Source organism: Haliotis cracherodii, unplaced genomic scaffold (genome assembly GCF_022045235.1).
Source record: "Haliotis cracherodii isolate W230 unplaced genomic scaffold, xgHalCrac1.p SCAF_3, whole genome shotgun sequence".
NCBI classification, from domain to species: Eukaryota; Metazoa; Mollusca; class Gastropoda; order Lepetellida; family Haliotidae; genus Haliotis; species Haliotis cracherodii.
In genome coordinates, this window is record NW_027266286.1 from 20,809,036 (window position 1) to 20,831,502 (window position 22,467).

The window sequence follows — 22,467 nt, forward strand, 5'->3', positions numbered from 1 at the left end:
TCTCATATGCGCAGCGTATTGTTTTGTTCGGTGCCAACGCTAAGCACAATTACTCTGAATTATGTCTTTTCCAAAATCGCGACTGAGAAGACAACACAGGAACTCGTTATTGGTCAGTAAATAAAATATATACCCTCTATATGTAAATAGACTTACATATAGGGGGTATATATTTTTATTTACTGACCAATAACGAGTTCCTGTGGCTTTGATATAGGCAAGTGGACACGATTGCCTCAGGAAGATGTTTAAGTTAGTGTTATTACTCTTGTAATGTGGGCATTTCTGTGATACTGTAATACTGTTGTAACCACAAAGTCATGTAGATACACATCCTTATTTCAGCATTTCCCTTTAAAAAGTATTGGATTACAGTTTGTCTTTTAAATTTCATTCTAATATAAATTATGAAAAAAATATCCTGCAGAAACATTGACATTGAATGGAACTGCCGCACACAATGAGTGTAAGAATATTCGACAAGTACAAAATGAATAACAAACTCTCAAGATGTTTCCATTTTTTACTGAAACATTTAATGTGAGTTACCTATTCGGGATCGAACATAGATAAATATAAAAGGACCATATATTGCATATGGAGTGTATTCCCTAAAGAAAATATACTAAATCATATTCCGCATGATAAATCTCCGTACTTTTTAATGTTAACCAGAAGCATTTGTCGCAATCTCCTTCCCAGCGCGTGACACATTCGCTACACACTCGGTAGTAGTATAGAGAGCTCCGCGAACGGGCTATCGCTGTGAGGAGCATAGCATTATCGCTGTGGTCGGGTTTCACGAAGTTGTGGACTGATTACAAACCTGCTCGCTGCAGTTGTGTATTTACTCTGGGTTATCTACTGGCTACTGAGGGAAAAGGCCCCGTAAGCATTGATGTCGAAAAGGGTAAGACTTCCGCCCGTATCACCCCTCAAAAATATATACCTAAAAGGTTGGAGCGGGAATGCGTACTTATCTGTATAACTTTTGGCGGGGGGATACGAACGGAAGTCTTTCCCCGAAAACTGCCGCACGTATATACTACACTACAGTATATCATGTAGGCCTACATTATGGGTGTATGTTGGTCAGAATGCAGCGTATAGTGTATGGTGACAGGCAACTTATCTGCCCCTGTTTGGATGGTCATGAAAACAACGGTACCTCCTAAATGTCCTTATAAAGCTTTACAACCGCTTGCATCCGAGGCACAGGCCCCGGAAGCAGGATAGTGATTAGGGCTGGGACGGGTAACTCGGGTACCCGGGTCGGGTGGGTACTGAGTAGGACCCGGGTACCCACAGGAATACACTCAAAACACATGTTTTCATCCTTCCATCAATACGATGATATGGTAAAAAAAATAATTTGTGAAGTTAAAATTGATCATGACACACAGGGACAGTGTCTAAAAATTATCAACTGTTATCTGCTGTACATAGACTTCTTCATGGCCCCTGTGAGTTAGTGTGAGTGAGTGAGTTGGGTTTAACGCTGGTTTTAACAGTAGTCCAGTTATATCGCAGCGTGTCACTGTCAGCTTAATGTGGGAGGAAAGCCCGAAGTTTACCACTTTGAGACGTTTACCACTTCAGTGAAACCCACGAGCAGCACGGGTGACTAACCTAGCAACATAATCGGGGCGAACCGTGATTCGAACCCACAATCATAAGTTTCTGCACAGCAAATCGCGGCGCCTTAGACAACTGTTAGACGACTGTTAATCTCTTTGACATATCAAATGTTCCAAAAGACCACCCACTTTGTTTGATGCTTGGACATAAAACCACTGGTGCCATGATGAACATGATGAAGTGAATTTGTTGGCAATCATGACACATATTGTTCTTTAACGTTTGACAAGGTCCCAGGTGTTGTTGGCGAAAAGTGTTTTAAGTGTGAAAAGATGTAAGAAATGTTTAATAATAAACAGATGTTGCATGGAAGGTTCAAAGATTGTCTTTTTAATTTGAAGCAAACAATACCTATATTTCAGTATTACTAGAGCATTGGTACCAACAGTTGCAGAGACTCCCAGACAACCAACCACAAGTTATTTTGTTGTTACATAAAGTTTGCTAAGTGATGTTCTACATTGAATTTCAGAACACACAGGGAAGTCCACAGATGACCACCAGAACAGGTGCTGACATTGACGACAGAGTGTGAGTTTTAAGGTATGAATTGCAAAGACAATGGAACATTATCTTCTGCTGCTGGTTCCGACGAACACCAGATGACACTGAGTATGTCTTCAGAGATGCAGGTTCGACACCTCCCCACCAAGAACAATGCAGCACATTTACCAGCGCCAGTTGGTAATATTGTGGGGAAGAAGCCTGGTGAAGCTGAGATAAAACGTGAATGTCACAAATATATAGAATGTGAGAGGGAGTTCAAACGTGGCCATGACCTTAAAGATCATATGACTGTACGCACAAGAGTTCTGAGGAGTCGTGAACTACGTCACAAATGTATGGTATGTGAGAAAGGGTTCAGAGCCCCATATGCCGTGAAGGAACACATGAATATACACACAGGAGAGTGTAACTTTCCATGCGAAGTTTGTGGACAGAAATTTTCTCAGCGTAGGGGTTTGCAGATCCATATGTACACCCACTCCACAGACAGGCCACATAAGTGCAAGCTGTGTACGAGTGCATTTAAGAGGCCAAACCATTTGACACGACATGTGTTTGCTGTACATGATGGAAAACGGAAAATAAGATGTAATGATTGCAATAGATACTACTTTCCATCTCCTGGAAGTGAGGTGAGGCATGCAAAGAAATATCACGTTGGAGAGGACTACAGAATTGATGAGAGGCCATACAAGTGCATACTTTGTGATGCTCGGTTTATAGAACGTTGGTCCGTCCGTGTCCATGCCGACGCAGTACATTCAGATGAGAGACCTTATTTATGTACTGTGTGTGGTAAAACATTTAAAAAAGCTATTTCGTTGCAACGTCATTCTGCAATTCATATGGAAGCAGAGAAAGTTAGTACTGAATGTAAAGTATGTCAGAAGATGGTGAAAGCAAATGCCATGTATATACACATGAAATCCCACGGGGAGAAGAAGTTTTTGTGTAATATTTGTGGGAAAAAGTTTAGTTTGAAACATCATCTTTCCGCACATGAGAAAAGCCACCAAGGGGTGAGAGCACATGCCTGTGAGCTGTGTGACAAAAGATTCATCCTACCTCATCAGCTGAGGGCCCACAGAAAAACCCACTCTGTGTCAGAAGCCAAGAAGTAAAAAATGACAAGACTGACTACCCAATAACCTCAGGGAGCATAGAAGAACCAATTCTGTGTCAGAATCCTAGATATCGAAGTTACAAGGCTGACTACCCTATAAACCTCTGGGAGCATGGAAGATTGAGAAGAACCTATTCTGTGTTAGGACCATATACCTCAAAGTGTCCATTGATCAAATAATACCATACATATTGCACCAGGAGATGCACCTGCATGTCTCTCAATGACATTGTTCAGACAAAGCGCATCTCTTCTAGGCTACATTCAATCCATAGTTCTACATTGTGCATTTTCTGTAGGATTTTTGTTATCTCCACAATTTTGTGCTCTTTGAACATGCTTTGCACATGAAAATATGTGCTATGTAAGTGTACCATTATGTTCTAGACATATCCATCTTCTTGTAGCCATGTCCATCCTTTTTTAGTTACGTCCATTCTGTCGTAGCTGGTCCTTCTTCTTCTTGTTGTGTCCATCCTGTTCTTACACTGTCCATCCTATTGTAACAGGGTCCATCCTGTTTTAAATGTATCCAGCCTGTTCAAGCCGTATCCATCCTGTTGTATATTGTAGCTTTGTGCACCCTGTTAAACATGTTGTAGCTGTGTCCATCCTGTTGTAGCCATGTTCTTCCTTTACTAGCCGTGTCCATCCTGTTGTATATTGTAGCTTTGTGCACCCTGTTAAACATGTTGTAGCTGTGTCCATCCTGTTGTAGCCATGTTCTTCCTTTACTAGCCGTGTCCATCCTGTCGTAACAGTGTCCATCCTGTTGTAGCTCTGTCCATACTGTTGTAGCCATGTTCTTCCTTTACTAGCCGTGTCCATCCTGTCGTAACAGTGTCCATCCTGTTGTAGCTCTGTTCATACTGTTGTAGCCATGTTCTTCCTTTACTAGCCGTGTCCATCTTGTAGCTCTGTTCATACTGTTTTAGCCAAGTCCATCTTGTTGTAGCCTTGTCCATTCTGTTCTAGGCATGTCCATCTTGTTCTAACCTTGTCCATTCTGTTCTAGGCATGTCCAACCGGTTCTGTCCATGTCCACCCTCTTGTAGTTGTGTCATTCCTGTTGAACATGTTGGAGCTGTGTCCATCCTGTTGGACATGTTGTAACAGTGTTCATCTTGTTGTAACAGTGTTCATCTTGTGTATCTATGCCCACCCTAGTGTAGCCGAGTCCATTCTGTTGTAGCCATGTCCACCCTCTTGTAGTTGTGTCCATCCTTTTCCAACCTCTTCACCCAAGCCTGTTTTAGGTGTGTCCCTTCTAGCCAAGGCCACCTTGTACAAGACTCATCCTTCCTGTTCTATTTGTGTCTACCCTGTTCTAATCATGTCTCATAGGTGTTCCTTATCTAGCAGTGTACAATCTGTCGTGTCCATCCTTCCCCAACCTCTTTGCCCAGCCTGTTTTAGTCAGGCCATTGTAGCCATGTCCACTCTGTTCAAATTAGGTCCACCCTTTATAGGCATTGCCATCCTGTTCCAGCTGTGTCCCTGTAGGTATGACACCCAGTGGTTACAACTATGTGGAACATGTAATATTTCAATAAACTGAATAATAACAGTCTGCATAATTGTTTTGTGTTTCATTTCAGCGTTTTGTGAACTGTGGGATGTTTGGCTCATACCCAAGTCATAGTGTACTGTAGTGTCTTGGATATTGGGGCCTTCAGGCTTAACCAGTAATCCATGGTAATAATGATGACATAAATACTCTGTTTCATGCAAGTATCATTATGGAATAGTTTTCATGTTATTTATATTGATTATTGATTATGATTACACATAATGTTTTGTTCAGCATTGTTCAGTTTTTATATATGTAGCCATGGTAACATTGTTCAATCATTCCTGTCAATCCTGTAAATCAAGATGGCACTTCCACCAAATATCAATGGGTGAAATTCTTTCTTTAAACTTGTCAAATAGTTGAATATTATTCTCTGAAATAGGGCAGGATGATGTGGTCCATCTCTCTTTTGCTGCAGGGTTATCCCAAACATATTTAAACCACTGTGTCTGTGCCACCACAGCCATAAAGTTGAGGCGGCGTTGGAATTATGTCTGTCTCTGGATAAATGAATGAGCAATCCTTGAAAGGCTCATAACCACATGTACACCTGCTGCTCAGTGTGGGTCATTTAGCACTGCAGTCAAACAAAATGACCACTGCTCTTCCTCCACCATGTGGTCACACATCGACGCCATTACATAACTCATGCTGTCCATTCATGTCAGTAACGGTATCTTGTAGTGCAACAACTCAGTTAGCACTCCATTTAATGACTTGCAGTTGTAAAAGTCTGCTAACGTTAGTGGTAGAAACGACAACAGCACTAGAGGTATGGGGATTATGGATGAGGCACTTTGTCATCTAGTCACATAACCTTATTCGGAATATGGCCAGGAATGTTAGAGAGTTATATACACGTAACCCAGGAAGAGCCGAGCAGAGAAAACGTGTGAAACCCTTCATTGACTTCATCACTCAAAGAGAGATTATGCAGGCTAATTAAAATGGCGCTAGGTAGACGACTGAGAGTTGGAGTATTGTTTCCCTTTTAAATTTTAATACATTAGTCTTTAGATTTTCACAGAGGAAATGGGTGAAACCCTTCACTGATTTCAATACTTCAACACAGAGAACCACAGTACTCTCTATAACCTAGTGACAAATGCAAAGTATGGACAGCAGTCAGAAAGAATAAGAAAGGCAAAGAAACATTTGGTTAATTTGGAAAGAGTATGATTGTGGGTTCGAGTCCTGGTTCACCCCAGTTATGTTTCTAGGTTCGTCAGCACCATACCCGTGCTCATGGGTTTCACCGAAGAGGTAAACGTCTCACACATGCATCACTTGGGGCTTTCCTCCCACATTAAGCTGACACGCCGTGACATAACTAGAATACTGTTAAAAGCGGCGTTAAACCCAACTCTCTCACTCACTGGAAAGAGTTTATTCTAGACCACTCCAAACACGTTTTCATCCTTCCATTAATACGATGATATGGTAAAAAGATATGGGGAGAAGTTAAAATTGTTCATGACAGACACGGACAGTGTCTTTTATCAACTGTTATCTACCGAAGATAGACTCCTTGAAGACCGCTTTTCCAAAATGTTCCAAAAGAACATCCACTTCGTTTGATGCTTGGACATAAAACCAGTGGTGCCATGACGGATGGAGCGAGTGGTGAATTCATCAGGGAAGTTGTTGACCTTCATGACACAAATTATTCTTTTATCTTTGTCAAGGCTCCAGGTGTTGGTGGTCAAAAGCATTCAGCAAAAGATATTAAAAAAACTTTATTAATAAACAGATGTTGCGTGAAATGTTCAAAGATTGTCTTTTTAATTTGAAGCAAACAATACCTACATTTCAACATTACTAGAACATTGGTAGCAACAGTTACCCCAGACCCCATACAAGTGTATACTTTGTGATGCTCGGTTTACAGAACGTTGGTCCGTCCGTGTCCATGCCGACGCAGTACATTCAGATGAGAGACCTTATTTATGTACTGTGTGTGGTAAAGCATTTAAATCAAATATTTCATTGCAATGTCATTCTGCAATTCATATGGAAGCAGAGAACGTTAGTACTGAATGTAAAGATGCTGAAAGCAAACGCCATGTATGGTCCCATGAAATCCCATGAGGAGAAGAAGTGTTTGTGTAATATTTGTGGGAAAAGGTTTTTTTTTAAACATATTACCAAGAGCCACCTGGAGGTGAGAGCACATGCCTGTGATCTGTGTGACAAAAGATTTTCTCTCCCTCATCAGCTGAGGGCCCACAGAAAACCCCACTCTGTGTCAAAATTCACGAAGTTGAAATGAGTGTAGAATAACCCCTTCTGTGTCAGAATGAAAGAAGTCCAATGGCAAAACTGACCACCCTATATCCTCTTGAGTGTAGAATAACCCCTTCTGTGTCAGAATCCAAGAAGTCCAGTGGCAAGACTGACCATACTATAACCTCTTGAGTGTAGAATAACCCCTTCTGTGTCAGAATCCAAGAAGTCCAATGACAAAATGGGAGGGGGGTCAGCAAAATATGATACAGTCCTCAGACCAATCTCACACACCCAACCCAGTCTCCAAATAAACGAATATGGTGACATATCCTTCTAAACAATGCACAAATTACCACGTTAGAAAGGGACATACATGTACCAGCAAGTCTAAAGAGATTTTGGACCATGCTTCTTCACCGAGGTGTTTGGAATGGAGGGGTGCATGTTATCAAGAGAAAGAGACGGGCATTTGAGTTAGAAGAACAGACATCACTTTGTATGGAATGGAACCAGACACAAACGTGACTTGATGACACATTGTGTCATAATACCAGCTCGGACATGACTACCAAATCAATCAAATAAACCATATCTAGGACATGCGTGTTACTATGTATTTGTAATCGTTGTTTTCTGAGCTGCCTCCCATTCATGATACTGCCTTCACGTGGAACTTATTCTAAAGTGAAGAAGGTTACAGTCCGTTACTACCATATGTTATAAATATACTGAACCAAATTAAAAACTTCACAATCCTAAAATTTTAACATTTTTACGAGTTATCATTATGGGCCCTTATTGTGTAATTAAACAGTAATAGCCACGTATTGTCTTCAGTACCTTTGGTGCAGGTGAATCGATCAAAATCATGTGCACAGCACTATAGTGGCAAAAGTGTTTTTTCACGTGCAACTGGTCACGTGGCCATAATCCCACACGTGTTTTCAGCCATACTCATCAACAAAGAAAGAAAAACTCAAGAAAACAAAAGTGGGTGAGTGAGTATGGTTTTACGCCGCTTTTAGCAATATTCCAGCAATATCACGGCGGGGGACACCAGAAATGGGCTTCACACATTGTACCCATGTCGGAGTTCGAACCCGGGTCTTCGGCGTAACGAGCGAACGCTTTAACCACTTGGCTACCCGACCTCACCCAGAAAAAAAGTCTTTACGGCCATTTGTCATGCCACGCCTTTCAAAAGTGCAACGTGAACGCGCCATCGGCATGTTGCAGACGGGAACGTCCGTAGCTGAAGTCGCAAGGACGATGGGTTGTAGTCGACGTACTGTTTATGATTTACAGACGCGTCTACACAAACGGGTATACCACCGCTAATCGACCTCGGCCAGGTCGACCACGTGTGACGTCACATGCAGAGGATCGTCAGATTGTCTTATGTCACCTCCGTAACCGATTTTTGACGGCTACATCAACCAGAAATGAACTGTTTAGGGGTAGACTGAGTGCGCAAACTGTTCGAAACCGTCTGAGAACTGCTCACCTTCAAGCACGACGGCCATACTGCGGGCCGATTCGGACTCAATTACACAGACGTCAACGTCAATTGTGGGCACAGCGACACTTCCGATGGACTCAGAGGAATTAGAATCAAGTCGTCTTCAGTGATGAATTCCGATTTAATCTTCGATTTGCTGATGGTAGGGCGAGGGTGTGGAGGCGCCGTCATGAACGTTACGCCCAGTGTTGTGTACAGGAAGTTGACAGATTTCGAGGCGGAAGTGTCATGGTGTGGGGTGCTTTCTGTGCCAATGCACGTTCCAGGCTTCTTGTCATCCCTGGCAACCTCAACGTTGCTGCTTGCCGCGATCAGGTACTGGCACCAGAACTTCTGCCTTTTATGGCAGCACATGGACCCGGTTTGATCTTCCAACACGACAATGCCAGACCCCACACAGCAATTTTGACAAGGAATTTCCTTCAGAATGCGGGAGTCAACGTCATGGACTGGCCGTCAAGGTCTCCCGACCTCAATCCCATCGAACACGTCTGGGATGCTCTCGGCAGAAGTCTGCGCACTCTCCAGAACCAACCACAGAATTTGCAAGATCTTGGCACCATTTTGCAGCAACAATCGCGTCGTCTTCCCAATCATGTGTTCACCATCTTCCCGAGGCAAGTGAGTTAACTGGCTATGAAAGTCCAGTTAGCAACCTTGCCGAACTAGGCTGGTATTATGGAGTTACATTTTGGCTGGGCTAACGAGTCTATGCATAGTCCAATCAAAATCGCGCACCGAAATCGAAATCCGGTTTGTAAAATGTCGTGCAGATTTCTGTCGATTGCAGGATTTGTAAAGCATGTGCACCGCCAACTCGTTGTCAACAGATATTTCCCAAGTCTTTTCATGTTTTTAATCAAGGTGCTCACGTGATTTGATGCACTTCCAAATGTAAGACCCGTTTTATCACAATATAGATCTTGATTATCAGTCAGATCGTTTTGACTGGGCGCCACCATTTTGATTGAAACAAATGCAAGTGATACGAGGGGTGGAATCTGATTGGTCCATAGGAGAGGCTTAAAAGGAACATAACTCGTAATAACCACTGGTGGCGCTACGGTCGAGCCCAGGAATTCCAGCCTAGTTCGGCAAGGGTGGAAACTGGACTTTTATAGTCAGTTAACTCCCTTGCCTCGGGAAGATGGTGTTCACAAGCATCACGAGGTCCATGCGGAGGCGTTGTGTGGCAGTTGTCAACGCACATGGTGGCCATGTTTCGGTTTTGGGGTGAGAAATATGGTCTCGTCCGCCGTTTAGGGTACCGGGTACTTTTCTGTATTCTGATTTTGGCTAGAGTACATTTCTGTATACAGAAAGGGTACTAGGGTACTTATCTGTAGTACCCTTGCCGACAACGACCCCTTCCGTTTCAGTGCTGCTAGCGTCAACAGTCAGTTTGAAGGGTTTATCAAACCTAGGACCAGCTGGTAATGGCTTTGGTGATAACATACCCCTAAGAGTCTCGCCAGCGGTGTCGCGCGGGTTAGTCCACACAAACTTCTGTTGTTGTTGCATTAAGTGTTTAAGAGGTCGCCTTCTGCCTAAGTAATTTCGGCTGACCTGTCCCTCTTAGGGACTCATATGTGTGTGAGGTGAGGTGAGGTGAGGTGAAATGGGGTTTAACGTCGCGTCCAAGATTATTGCACTTACATAGCGACGTGCATGCACGTGTATGTGGGTGTGTGTGTTGCTTGTACTAGTCCGGACTGATGCCGATCGAACCCCGGACCTTCCGCTGTCCGGGTGGACGCTCTACCATTAGACCACGGAAGCGGTCCTCATGTGTGTGAGTAGGGTACACATATCTATTGTGATTTTGGTATTCACAGAATTTCTGGTTTGTATTGATATGATTTCTATTTCCGTATATTGATATAAGTTCATTTTCATCTTTGGCTGCTCTGTTTATATACGTTCGAGTAGCTGTCCATCTCTCAGAAAGAGTTAGTATTGCCTTTGCTATTGCATCTCTTGGCTTTAGGAGATCTATGACAGATAGCGGATCTAACTGCAATTCTTGTTTTAACCGAGGACGGGCGGGGCGTGGTCTTGACATTCCAGTAACACGTGAGCAATGGATTCAGCCTGATTGCAAGATGAGACAAACTTCTTCCAGAGAGATGTTTAAATAGGTGCGCCACCACTCAGTCATGTTCAACGCCAGCGAGCAAACCACCACAAACTCCTCACAGCAATAGCCCTCACGCCGAGCCCTATCGCGATGTTACCGAAAGTGTAACGAAGGTGTCACGCGCTGGGAAGGAGCTTGATGCTCACACATTAAGGGGCAGATAATTGTGCTGGATGCATTGTAAATTCCGGAAAAATAGGTTTTATAAAATAATTATCAAATAATTACAATCAGTAAATCAGATTTATGAAAATTACTACTCTTTCCTGGAAGGAACATTTTGATGATTTATTGAATGCTCGTGACCATGTTTGGTAAGTCATATTAATGTTTCAAAAATTGGTTCTACCCATGCAAACAAAATATTGGTCTCTCCCGGTAAATGAAATTGAACTTCCGGTATAAGCGTTTCACATTTTACAATCATGGCGCAAGCAGATGAGAAAGCGGCATTGCAATCTATAGTTTACGACTTTCTGAAGCAGTCGTGCAAAGATGCTGCGACATATTTCCAGAAGAAATTCAAGATTGTAAGCATTATCATATTTTTTGTTTGATACAATGCCTATGTGTTTGAATCTTAGAATACATATCAAAACACAACGTGGACCACGTGGTTTTTAAAGCACGTGGCTGGTGTTTGCCTTTCTTTCACTGGCAATGGGTGTTCTGTTTTGTTATGTTGTATTGTATTTTGCCAAGTCTGACGTTGATGTATTGTGATGGGACGGTGAAAAGAAAAAAGAGTACTTGATTGTGGTACTCTAAAGTCATTAATTAAACAATGGATATTGTCCGTTTGGAATTAATCATCTATTGATCTAAGTCCTCCACGTGTTATGGGTTTCCGGATGCCTAAGAAGCATAGTTTCCTCGCTAATCACAAGAACAACTGTAAAACATTTCACTCACTTAAAAAATACGACGTTATATTTAAAACAGGCCATCCTCTGATTATTTACAATATTTGTGACGCCACACCCTAGTTGGGCTAGTTGGCCGTCTAAAACATATGATGTTCGAAAAACCTATGATCCGACGATACATCTTCTAAGTTACTTGCCACTATAATCCAATGAAGCTGCGCACCCCTATGAGCCCCCTGATTTGATCAGATATAAGAAACCAAGTCAATGTGCCTACATTTGAAGGTGTTTTATAACATGTTTGTGATGTTCTTTCTCATATTTTTTGTATGGCAATGATCATTCTCACAGTAGCACTCTTTACACTGATTTTTTTCCCAAGGTGGTCTAATAAAAAAGGATTGCCAAACAATGTTTTTAACAATATTTTATTTTATTTATAAACATGATGAAAATGCATGAAATCAATTAGTTGAATATTGTTCCTATTTGTTGGTACGTTTCATCAGTATCATGTGACGACCAACTGTTGGGCCACCACAATATTGTAACGTTAATGCGTGAATGTGGTTACTTCCCTTTACTAACTAGCCATTAGTTGATATCACTTAAAAACAACAACCTATATTCACAAGAAATATTGAAAGGATTTGATTAATTCTGAAACAATAAATTCACAATGTCATTGGGAATGCACTTCCTAATTTCTGTTGATGTTGTGTATGGTGTATCGTTTCTTGTTAATCTCGCTTGTATGGTAATCTGTATGCTATTGTATTATGGTATAAGTAGAGGTTCATTTGGTCAATATGAAATAAAAAACATTTTTCTAAAAAAACAACATAATTCCGCAAGCCTGAGATTAGCAAAATTTTATTTTTTTGTTTTTACCATTATGGAGAGGGTAACTCTGTAAAAGATATCTTTTGCAGACTTGTGTATGTGCATGGAGTGAAAATAAGAATTCATTTCTAACCGTGCCCATAGTTTGTTATCAGATTGGAGATGATGTGGTATGATCGATATTGTGTATCATTGCCCATACTGTCAATCAAGAATTCAGCATGCTATAGAGTATAACTCACTTTGGTGCTTGGGATAACAGTGTTTATATGATGAATGTTTAACATTTTCAGAAGGGACAGGTGCCTGGATCGCCCAAATTAGAGGAACTGTATACATCATGGCAACAGTGAGTGTTTCAAGTATAACAAGTAGATACTATAACACCTTAAATTACCCTTTTCTCACTATTTGGAATGAGATTATAGACAAACATAAAAAAATGTCGTCTATTTACAAGAAGAATGTGAATCATGAGTATTTTTGTTCTGTACTAAGGGCCCTGGTTTTCCATTGCATGTTGCTTCTATGTGGTACAAGTTAGGTTTGTGTTGCAGTAACCATGGCAAGCGGAAGCTGTCCCTGACAGCGGAACCACAGGCCAAGAAGGCCAAGCCTGACTCCTCCAGTTCTGATTCTGACTCCGACAGGTGAAGGAAAACATGCAGACAGGATTTACAATTTACAGTTGAGATTTACAATTTACTGTTAAGCAGTACTTGAAACAGTCATCCATAGCAGTAATTGTTAGACAAATACAGAAGCCTAGTTGTTACTGACTATCTTGGCGGTGGTTTTGATTTCCCAGATGGGTATAGTAAGTGTTCCTTGTGGCACTGCCATGAATGTTTATATCAAAATAATTAGTACTGACTACCATGGGGATTCCAGATAATAATACATGTCCCTTTGTAAGAGGCGACTGAATTGACCGGGTGGTCAGCCTTGGTTGATTGCATGTCATTGTATCCCTGATGCGTGGTGGCTCATGTCTGTTGCCTGATCCAGTCTTGATTATTTACAGATTGCCATCATTTTACAAGAATGAGTACAACGTTAAACAACAAACAAACTTACTATGTATTTATTTTTTCACAGTGACTCAGAGCCCCAGAAAAAAACAACCACACCTACTTCGGCAAAGGGTACCCCTAAGGCAGGCAACAAGAGGACACACCAGAGCAGTAGCTCTGACAGCAGCTCCGAGGAAGAGGAGAAGAAAGCACCTGCTAAACCTGTTGCCAAGGCAGCAAGGAAGGACAGTGGAACCTCTGATTCTGACTCTGATTCCGATAGTTCAAATGGAGACAAGAAGAAAGCTGTAAAGCCAGCTGTAGCCAAGAAATCAGCAGCTCCAGTGCAGACAAAGAAGGTTCCTGTGAAGAAGGCTGAGAGCTCTAGTAGTGACTCGGACAGCTCGGATGATGAAGATGAGGACCCCAAGAAACCTGCCCAGAAGAAGGCGCCCGCTTCAAAAACTGCTGCTAAGAAAGCTCCTCCCAAGAAGGGCGGTTCTTCTTCATCAGATGATTCAAGTTCCGATGAGGATGATGCTCCAAAGAAGGCACCAGCAAAGCCTGCAATTAAACAGACACCTGGTAAAAAGGTTCAGGCCAAAAAAGCTGAGTCTTCTAGTTCAGATTCCAGCTCTGAAGATGAAGCTCCTAAAAAAAAGGCTGCCAGTAAAGCTACCCCTGGAAAGAAGCCTATTACAGTTGTGAAGAAGACTAAAGATTCCAGCAGCTCAGATTCTGATTCTAGCTCGGATGAGGATACCAAGAAAGCAGCTGTTAAGAAAGTAGCTACTCCTGCCAAGAGCCCAGCTGCAGCCAAGGGCACACCGAAAAAGAAGGCGGATTCCAGCAGCTCAGATTCTGATTCTAGCTCGGATGAGGATACGAAAAAAGCAGCTGTTAAGAAGGTAGCTACTCCTGCCAAGAGCCCAGCTGCTGCCAAGAGCACACTGAAAAAGAAAGCCGATTCCAGCAGTTCAGATTCCGATTCTAGCTCGGATGAGGATACCAAGAAAGCAGTGGCTAAGAAAGCAGCTACTCCTGCCAAGAGCCCGGCTGCTGCCAAGGGCACACCGAAAAAGAAGGCGGATTCAAGCAGCTCAGATTCTGATTCTAGCTCGGATGAGGATACGAAAAAAGCAGCTGTTAAGAAAGCAGCTACTCCTGCCAAGAGCCCAGCTGCTGCCAAGAGCACACCAAAAATGAAGGCGGATTCCAGCAGTTCAGATTCCGATTCTAGCTCGGATGAGGATACCAAGAAAGCAGTGGCTAAGAAAGCAGCTACTCCTGCCAAGAGCCCAGCTGCTGCCAAGAGCACACCAAAAAAGAAGGCGGATTCCAGCAGCTCAGATTCCGATTCTAGCTCGGATGAGGATACGAAAAAAGCAGCTGTTAAGAAAGTAGCTACTCCTGCTAAAAGCCCAGCTGCTGCCAAGGGCACACCGAAAAAGAAGGCGTATTCCAGCAGCTCAGATTCTGATTCTAGCTCGGATGAGGATACGAAAAAAGCAGCTGTTAAGAAAGTAGCTACTCCTGCTAAAAGCCCAGCTGCTGCCAAGGGCACACCGAAAAAGAAGGCGGATTCCAGCAGCTCAGATTCTGATTCTAGCTCGGATGAGGATATGAAAAAAGCAGCTGTTAAGAAAGCAGCTACTCCTGCCAAGAGCCCAGCTGCTGCCAAGAGCACACCAAAAAAGAAGGCGGATTCCAGCAGCTCAGATTCCGATTCTAGCTCGGATGAGGATACGAAAAAAGCAGCTGTTAAGAAAGTAGCTACTCCTGCTAAAAGCCCAGCTGCTGCCAAGGGCACACCGAAAAAGAAGGCGGATTCAAGCAGCTCAGATTCCGATTCTAGCTCGGATGAGGATACGAAAAAAGCAGCTGTTAAGAAAGTAGCTACTCCTGCTAAAAGCCCAGCTGCTGCCAAGGGCACACCAAAAAAGAAGGCGGATTCAAGCAGCTCAGATTCTGATTCTAGCTCGGATGAGGATACCAAGAAAGCAGTGGCTAAGAAAGCAGCTACTCCTGCCAAGAGCCCGGCTGCTGCCAAGGGCACACCGAAAAAGAAGGCGGATTCAAGCAGCTCAGATTCTGATTCTAGCTCGGATGAAGATACGAAAAAAGCAGCTGTTAAGAAAGCAGCTACTCCTGCCAAGAGCCCAGCTGCTGCCAAGAGCACACCAAAAAAGAAGGCGGATTCCAGCAGCTCAGATTCTGATTCTAGCTCTGATGAAGACACTAAGAAAACAGCTGCTAAGAAGGTAGCCACTCCTGCTAAGAGCCCAGCTGCTGCCAAGAGTGTACCAAAAAAGAAGGCTGATTCCAGCAGTTCAGATTCCGACTCTAGTTCAGATGAAGACACTAAAAAAGCTGTAGTAAAGAAAACGCCAGCTAAGGGTGCAACCCCAGTCAAAACAACTCCAAAAGTGACCCCGAAAAAGCAAGCTTCTTCTAGCTCTGACAATTCGGATTCTAGCTCAGATTCTGATGATGTGAAAAAGACTCCTACTGGCAAGAATCTGAAGAGAGCAATAGGCACCCCTGCTGCAAAGAGCACGCCTTTGCAGAAAATTGCCAACAAAAAGTCAGAATCCAGTTCTAGTTCAGACTCTGATAGTGACGATGACAAGCCTAAGAAGAAGGCTTCTACCTCAGTGACAAAGACACCTGTTAAGACTTCAAAGGATAGCAGCTCAGATTCGGATAGTTCGGATAGTGATACAGACAATGGTAAGAAACAGACACCTAAAGCAGGTGCGAAACCAACTCCTAAATCTACCCCAGCCAAGACTGTGAAGGATGTGAGTAGCACTGAGTCGGACAGTTCTAGTGAATCCGAGTCGAAAGGCAAGTCGAAAGCCAATACTCCCATTGTGAATGGGAAGAGCTCTGATAACTCCGATTCAGGGGTGTCTACAGCGTCGGATCAAGTGAAGGTTAGTGTCCGTCTGTTGTACTGCTGTTATGAATACACTCCCATAATGTTTCGAAACAAATCACGATATCAAATCATTAACCTTCTTTTTTTTCATTAAGAACAACTTACCAATGATCATGGGTTTCACTGAAGTGGCAAATAGCTTAGGACCTGCTGCCTCACTTTGGGCACTTTATTCCCCATTCCTTGATATACCTTATTCGACGTAATAAGCGCCCAGGGCGCTCTCAAAATTAGAAATAGTGAGCTCTTATTAGAATATTATTTTGGTGAAAAAACAACAGTGTTCAAAGATAAATTTCGTGGTTTATGCTGACAGCCTGAAATGTTTATATACGAGATATATATTTTTCCAGAATTTAATTGCCCATAATTAAGGGTGCATATAACACAAGAAGTGTGTATTATACGCGAATAAATAACTCTTGTGTACATTGATCAATTGGAAGGGGTGCTAATTGGGATTGTTCACTAGCCAATTTATTAGCAAATATCGCCATGGGTGCTTATTAGAGAGGGGCACTTATTATGTCGAATATGGTAACTGATATACTGTTCAAACCTTGAAGATACGGGTAGAATAGGTCTTCAGCAGCCCATGCTTGCCGCAAGAGGCGACTAGAGTGATCGGGTGGTCAGGCTCGCTGACTTGGATGATGCATGTCATCATATCCCAAATGCATGGATCGATGCTCATGATGTCGATGACTGGATTGTCTGGTCAAGACTCGATCATTTACAGACTGCCGTCATATTGCTGTAATATTGCTCAGTGTGGTATTAAACAACAGACAAACAAATCAAACTACCATTAGACCAAACTCTCTCCAAATCTGTCACTCGCTCACTGGACACTGGCAGTGTCACTCACTGACACACTCACTCAGTCTAGCCTAGAAGGGAGAGTCGGTAATCAACAGTTATGGTACAGCTGTAGGAACAGTGTTATGGCCTGTTATTCTGACAGAATGTTGCATAATTACCATAAATGTTGGTTTGCAAGTTATTTCAGATGTTCATTCATGTAGAATCTGAAGCTTTTGCAGACGCTGTGTCAGATGTCAGGCTCTGACTTGGGTCTTTGTGTGGATTGTTACTCATGGTTTTGGACATTGGTTTGCCATGTCCAGAACTATAGCTAAAATACTGTTGACAGGAATATTGCAGAAAAAAAATGCAAATTGTTTTGTTTTCTTTCTAGAAATCTTCTCCCGATGCTGAGAATACAAGGCAGAAAGGGCACCAGGTATGTAAAGTAGCACTGATCCAATTCAGTTCAGCTGTGCATCATTCTATGAGACGCCATGTGTAAATATGATGTTCATCCTATGATCACCATGAGACGATCAGGAGCATACAGACTAAAGCAGGGATTTGTTGGTCGCATAGTGTGATCTGTCTGTTCGCTTGTCGGAATTGACCTCCTACATGGTCTAGTCACCAGAGATTATTTGATTTAATCCCTGTCCACATCATATCAAAAGACGTTAAAATATGGTACTTGTTGTTACCCTGCCTGGTGCTAGTTATTATGTGGATAAGACAAGGATTGTTTGGCTTGGAGTCTGTATACTGTGTGCAGTATCTGTGTTAAACTGCAGCCATGATGTCTCAGTGGGCCCACATACGTACATACAGATTTCAATCCTGGTACGTCCCAAATATGTTTCTGTAATGTGATATTCTTGAATATTGTTCAGCAAATTCAGTACTCTTTCAGAGACGAACAAGTGAGCCCTTCCGGAGGGTCAAGGCTGAAGAAGTAGCCGTGGATCCCAAGCTGGCCAACAATTCATTTGAAGCGAAGGTAATGCCAGAAACCTTTTGTTACTGTATTTCATATTGCACTAAGGTACAGGAATATTGTCTGAATTTTAGTGAAGGAAGAACGTAACCTTTGAAGTGAAAGAAATAGCAAATGCAATTTACATTCCAGAATTAGGTCAGGTGGTTGATCAGAGTACAGTTTCGTGTCAGATTATTTGCAATTATGCATAGTTGAAACATGGTGAACAGGAGCTCATGGCATCGTTTCAAGGGGACATAACTCATGTTGGGAATATGTAATGAATATTGTAGTTTAAATCCATGTCAAATCTGTCTGCATTCATACTACGGCTTTTGAAATGCCACTTAAGGATGACAATCAGTGGTCTTACACTGCTGTTTGCAGAGTTGCATCCCTTATATCTTTCAGCATACTCTGATCATGGGCTATGATCTTTGGTTAGTTTCACCAATTCCTTATCTATCTATGACCAGCCCTCTTTGGGATTCCTCAGACAATAAGTTGACATGCAATGATAGGACTCAAATACCTTGATTCAGCGTTAGAATTGGTCCCCAGCCACCTATGGTTGTGGTTAGAAGCGCCTTAATGGATCTGATGGTCAGATTTGGTGACTATGTATTGTTGCTCATCATATCAATCAATGGATGGTCCGGACTATTATTTACATGCCATCGTCATACAGATTATATACTGCTGTTGGCGGGGTAATACAACAAACAAACAAAACTTGTCGTTATGCACCACATTTTGAGTGTAGGAACGGTTGAGTATTAACCATTGTTTTAACCATGTGTTGTCAGAGCGGAGCCAAAGGATCATGGGGAGAGAAGGCCAACAAAGATCTCAAATTCACAAAAGGGAAAAGTTTTCGCCATGAGAAGACGAAGAAGAAAAGAGGGAGTTACAAAGGAGGTGCCATTGACATGAATGTTCACTCCATCAAGTTTGATAACTAGAACGCTCGGGAAGACCAACTAACTGGGCCTTTGAGTGACAGAGGATGACAGAGCTGCAGTTGTAAACCCATTAAGTCAGACTGACATAAGCTGGTTCAACATTGACATAGGTGTTCATGTCTATGTTGAAGTTATGTAGGTGATCATGCCTTGGTGACCAAATGAATAGATAGGTGGTAGATAGGATTGGAAGGTATAAGCGACGTCTCAACATGAGCATATGCTCTGTATGGTCAAGTTCAGCTGGGGTTGCTGTCATGAAAGCAGACATTTGTAAATATTTGTACGCTGTCATAGAGATGGAGAAATGGTGTGAAAGTTTGTTTGGATATGCCGACATGGATACATTGGATAACTCGGAATGAACAGAATTGCAGATGCTACTTAGGTTACAATCTAAAACAATATCACCATCACAAGAATCATCAAGACTAACTCAAGGGAGTTATGGGACGTCTTACGAGACAATTTTTCATCAGTGTTTCTAGCTGCGTAGGGGGGATATCATATTTTGATCCTTGGTATCTCAGCACTGCAATGGGGGGACAGCGGGACCAGTCGTCAGGGGCAACGGTGACCCAGTCGTCTAAGGCACCGTTATTCACTGTGCAGAGTTGCATCCCATGGACACGCCAGAAAAACATGACTGAGGGTTTGAATCACATTTCACCCTATAGTTTCTAGGTTTGTGCTCGTGGGTTTCACCAAAGTGGTAAACGTCTCAAACCTGCATCACTTTGGGCTTACCTCCAAAATTAAGCTTACACTCTGTGATAGAACTGGAATACTGTTCCAGTGTTAATCCATCTATCTCACTCACACACTCACTCACTCACTCACTCAGCACTGCTCTCATGGGTGTCTGCAAAGTGATATACACACCCTGCCCTGCTTGGGTCTTTCCTCCGACATCTGGTGAGGGCACGGGTGGCCCAGTTGTCAAAGGAGCCAAGATTTGCTGTGCAGGGTTGCGTCCAGAAACGAATGATTGTGGGTTCGAATCCCGGTTGCCCCGATTATGTTTCAGGCTTTGTCAGCACCATACCAGTGCTCGTGGGTTTCACCGAAGTGATAAACGTCTGAGACCTACATCACTTGTGGCTTTCCTCCCACATTAAGCTGACACGCCGTGATATAACTGGAATACTGTTAAAAGCGGCGTTAAGTGCAACTCACTCACACTACATCTGGTAATGGGCTGTTGTATGGGGGAAAGAAAAGGCATGTACCCGCTCTTTCACCCCCCATATGACCGACGGGGGGGGTCTGGTAGCCTAGTTATTAAAGTGTTAGCTCGTCACACCAAAGACAAGGTTCGATTCCCTATGAAGCTATAGTGGCATCACATGCCCACAACACTGTCGAAAGTGGTGTGGCACTAAGTCACCCACTCATGGCTCAAGTCTTCGTCAGCAGGTTGGGTCGCCTAGTGGTGAAGTGTCACTCAACTTGGGTTTGATTCTCCAAATGAATACAGAATGTGAAACTAGTTCTCATTGTTCCTGTAATATCACATCTATTGTAAGAAGCAGATTATATCGTCATATTCATTTACTCTCCATTTGTTGATGTGACAGCTCATTGTCCTTATACAACATATACTACTCAAAACAAGTTAAGGAACGCCCGTTAATAGTTAACTGTGGTCATGTGAAAAAAGTGTTCTTTAACTTCTTTTGAGTGGTATATAGCAACATCTGAATCATGTTTGTTTCTTCAGTACACCACATATATCTTTATGTACAGTATGTTCAAATATATCATGGTCACGTTTTGACATTACATGCATCTTCAATAGTGTATGTCTGAGCTGTATTGTCCCATGTCAGTATTGCTCTTGTTTCACACTGTCTGTAATCTTGATGTGGTAAACGACTCAACTTGTTTGCCATATTTGCCATGTATGCGGATAATAAAGTCTGCACATTGATCGAAACTTGAAATGGGTGAACAACACATTTGAAAATAGACCATACGTCTTTTTCCGTTGATATATTTGGCACATGATCTTGTCATGGAGTTGTTATTGTCTCTGTATAATGCGCTTGTAGTGTTTATTTGAAGAGTGATTACTAGAAGTACAATTGTGGATATCAAGTCAATATGAAAAGAATCAAATACACGTTCAGATCCTTTGTAGTAAGTTACTTAATATTATAACAAACATCATGCGCCTTTAACATATTTTTTTTAGTGCAACATATTTGTAATGATATTGTTTGATATTGTCATTTGTTTTGTATGTGTAAATATGTTTGTGAACTATGTAGTGGTACAGATGACTTTCGTCTCGGCCAAGGAGATGGGATTGAGATGATTATCTTGTTTTGCTGCTCGGTAATGTATTTACAGAAAATCTGGCACTGTTCTGTTGCTGTTTGCAGTAAGTGCTACTTAAAGATATTTGCTCTGGTTACAGTGTTAAATACAGATATTTGCTCTGGTTACAGTGTTAAATACAGATATTTGCCATTGCTATTAACTTAATTTGTGCCTAAAATTCGTAAAAAGTCTCATACATAATGACTGTGCATTTTTACGCCTTGCAGTTGTAAGTTTTTCTTTAACTTTGGAGAGCCTTTAAAGTTGAACAACGTTGTGGGAGTCTGAACATGTACATTGTCAACATTTCAAGCATTTCTTGATATCTACATTTATTCATTCAATATTTTATGTTGAGAAAAATTCTTTTACCTGAAATTGATTTGATTGACTTTTGTTTGAATGCACTAGTTGATTCTGTTGTACCAGCAACTGTTTCCTATTTATGCACCATATTCAATGTTTGATTATCTTAGGGTCATGGAAATGTCTATATTTTGCTAAAAGAAATCGAAATAAATTCTGTTGACTATTGATGATTGTGTTGGACTTTCCTGTGCAGTCTGAGTCACTCAGTGTCGTGGTTCCTACCGACATGGGAGCAAATGATTAAAGCATTGCCACTCTTGCCTGGTATTTACAGGCCATGGATTCAGGTGAAAAATTGCTCTCTGCAGCTTTTAAGTTAAAAAGCTTCCCGTGACCTCCAGACCAGGCCCAGAGCTTGTTTACAAGAGGGGCTGTGTTGGTCACAGGATACATGGCTGGATCAGTCCCAGTGCTCATTTACAAGGGGGCCTAATTGGTTGCAGGGGGCGTGGGTGGATCAGTCCCAGTGCTCATTTACAAGGGGGCCTAATTGGTTGCAGGGGACGTGGGTGGATCAGTCCCAGTGCTCATTTACAAGGGGGCCTAATTGGTTGCAGGGGGCGTGGGTGGATCAGTCCTAGTGTTTGTTGGACAAAGGGGACCATATTGGTTGTAGGGGACGTCCCAGTGCTCATTTACAAGGGG

The 22,467-nt window shown here is 42.3% G+C and overlaps 2 protein-coding genes across 2 annotated transcripts; both read left to right on the forward strand.

Moving 5' to 3' along the window:
* The first annotated feature begins 2,116 nt into the window (after positions 1-2,116).
* On the forward strand, positions 2,117-4,175 carry LOC139474636 (zinc finger protein 320-like). Its single transcript, XM_071257723.1, has one exon. It carries the CDS (start codon positions 2,184-2,186, stop codon positions 3,264-3,266), a length of 1,083 nt encoding a protein of 360 aa, XP_071113824.1. The 5' UTR covers positions 2,117-2,183; the 3' UTR covers positions 3,267-4,175.
* A 6,967-nt stretch (positions 4,176-11,142) lies between these two features.
* LOC139473752 (nucleolar protein dao-5-like) lies at positions 11,143-19,178 on the forward strand. Its single transcript, XM_071256487.1, has 7 exons — positions 11,143-11,253; positions 12,726-12,781; positions 12,990-13,082; positions 13,531-16,381; positions 17,585-17,629; positions 18,104-18,190; positions 18,976-19,178. Exons 1-7 carry the CDS (start codon positions 11,149-11,151, stop codon positions 19,129-19,131), a joined length of 3,393 nt encoding a protein of 1,130 aa, XP_071112588.1. The 5' UTR covers positions 11,143-11,148; the 3' UTR covers positions 19,132-19,178.
* The last annotated feature ends 3,289 nt before the right edge of the window (positions 19,179-22,467 follow it).

Coding starts and splice junctions, on each gene's coding strand:
- LOC139474636 (XM_071257723.1), top strand. CDS start 2,184: ATGAATTGCAAAGACAATGGAACATTATCTTCTGCTGCTGGTTCCGAC.
- LOC139473752 (XM_071256487.1), top strand. CDS start 11,149: ATGGCGCAAGCAGATGAGAAAGCGGCATTGCAATCTATAGTTTACGAC. Junction 16,382..17,584: donor CAGCGTCGGATCAAGTGAAG/GTTAGTGTCCGT, acceptor TTTTCTTTCTAG/AAATCTTCTCCCGATGCTGA. Junction 18,191..18,975: donor ACAATTCATTTGAAGCGAAG/GTAATGCCAGAA, acceptor ATGTGTTGTCAG/AGCGGAGCCAAAGGATCATG.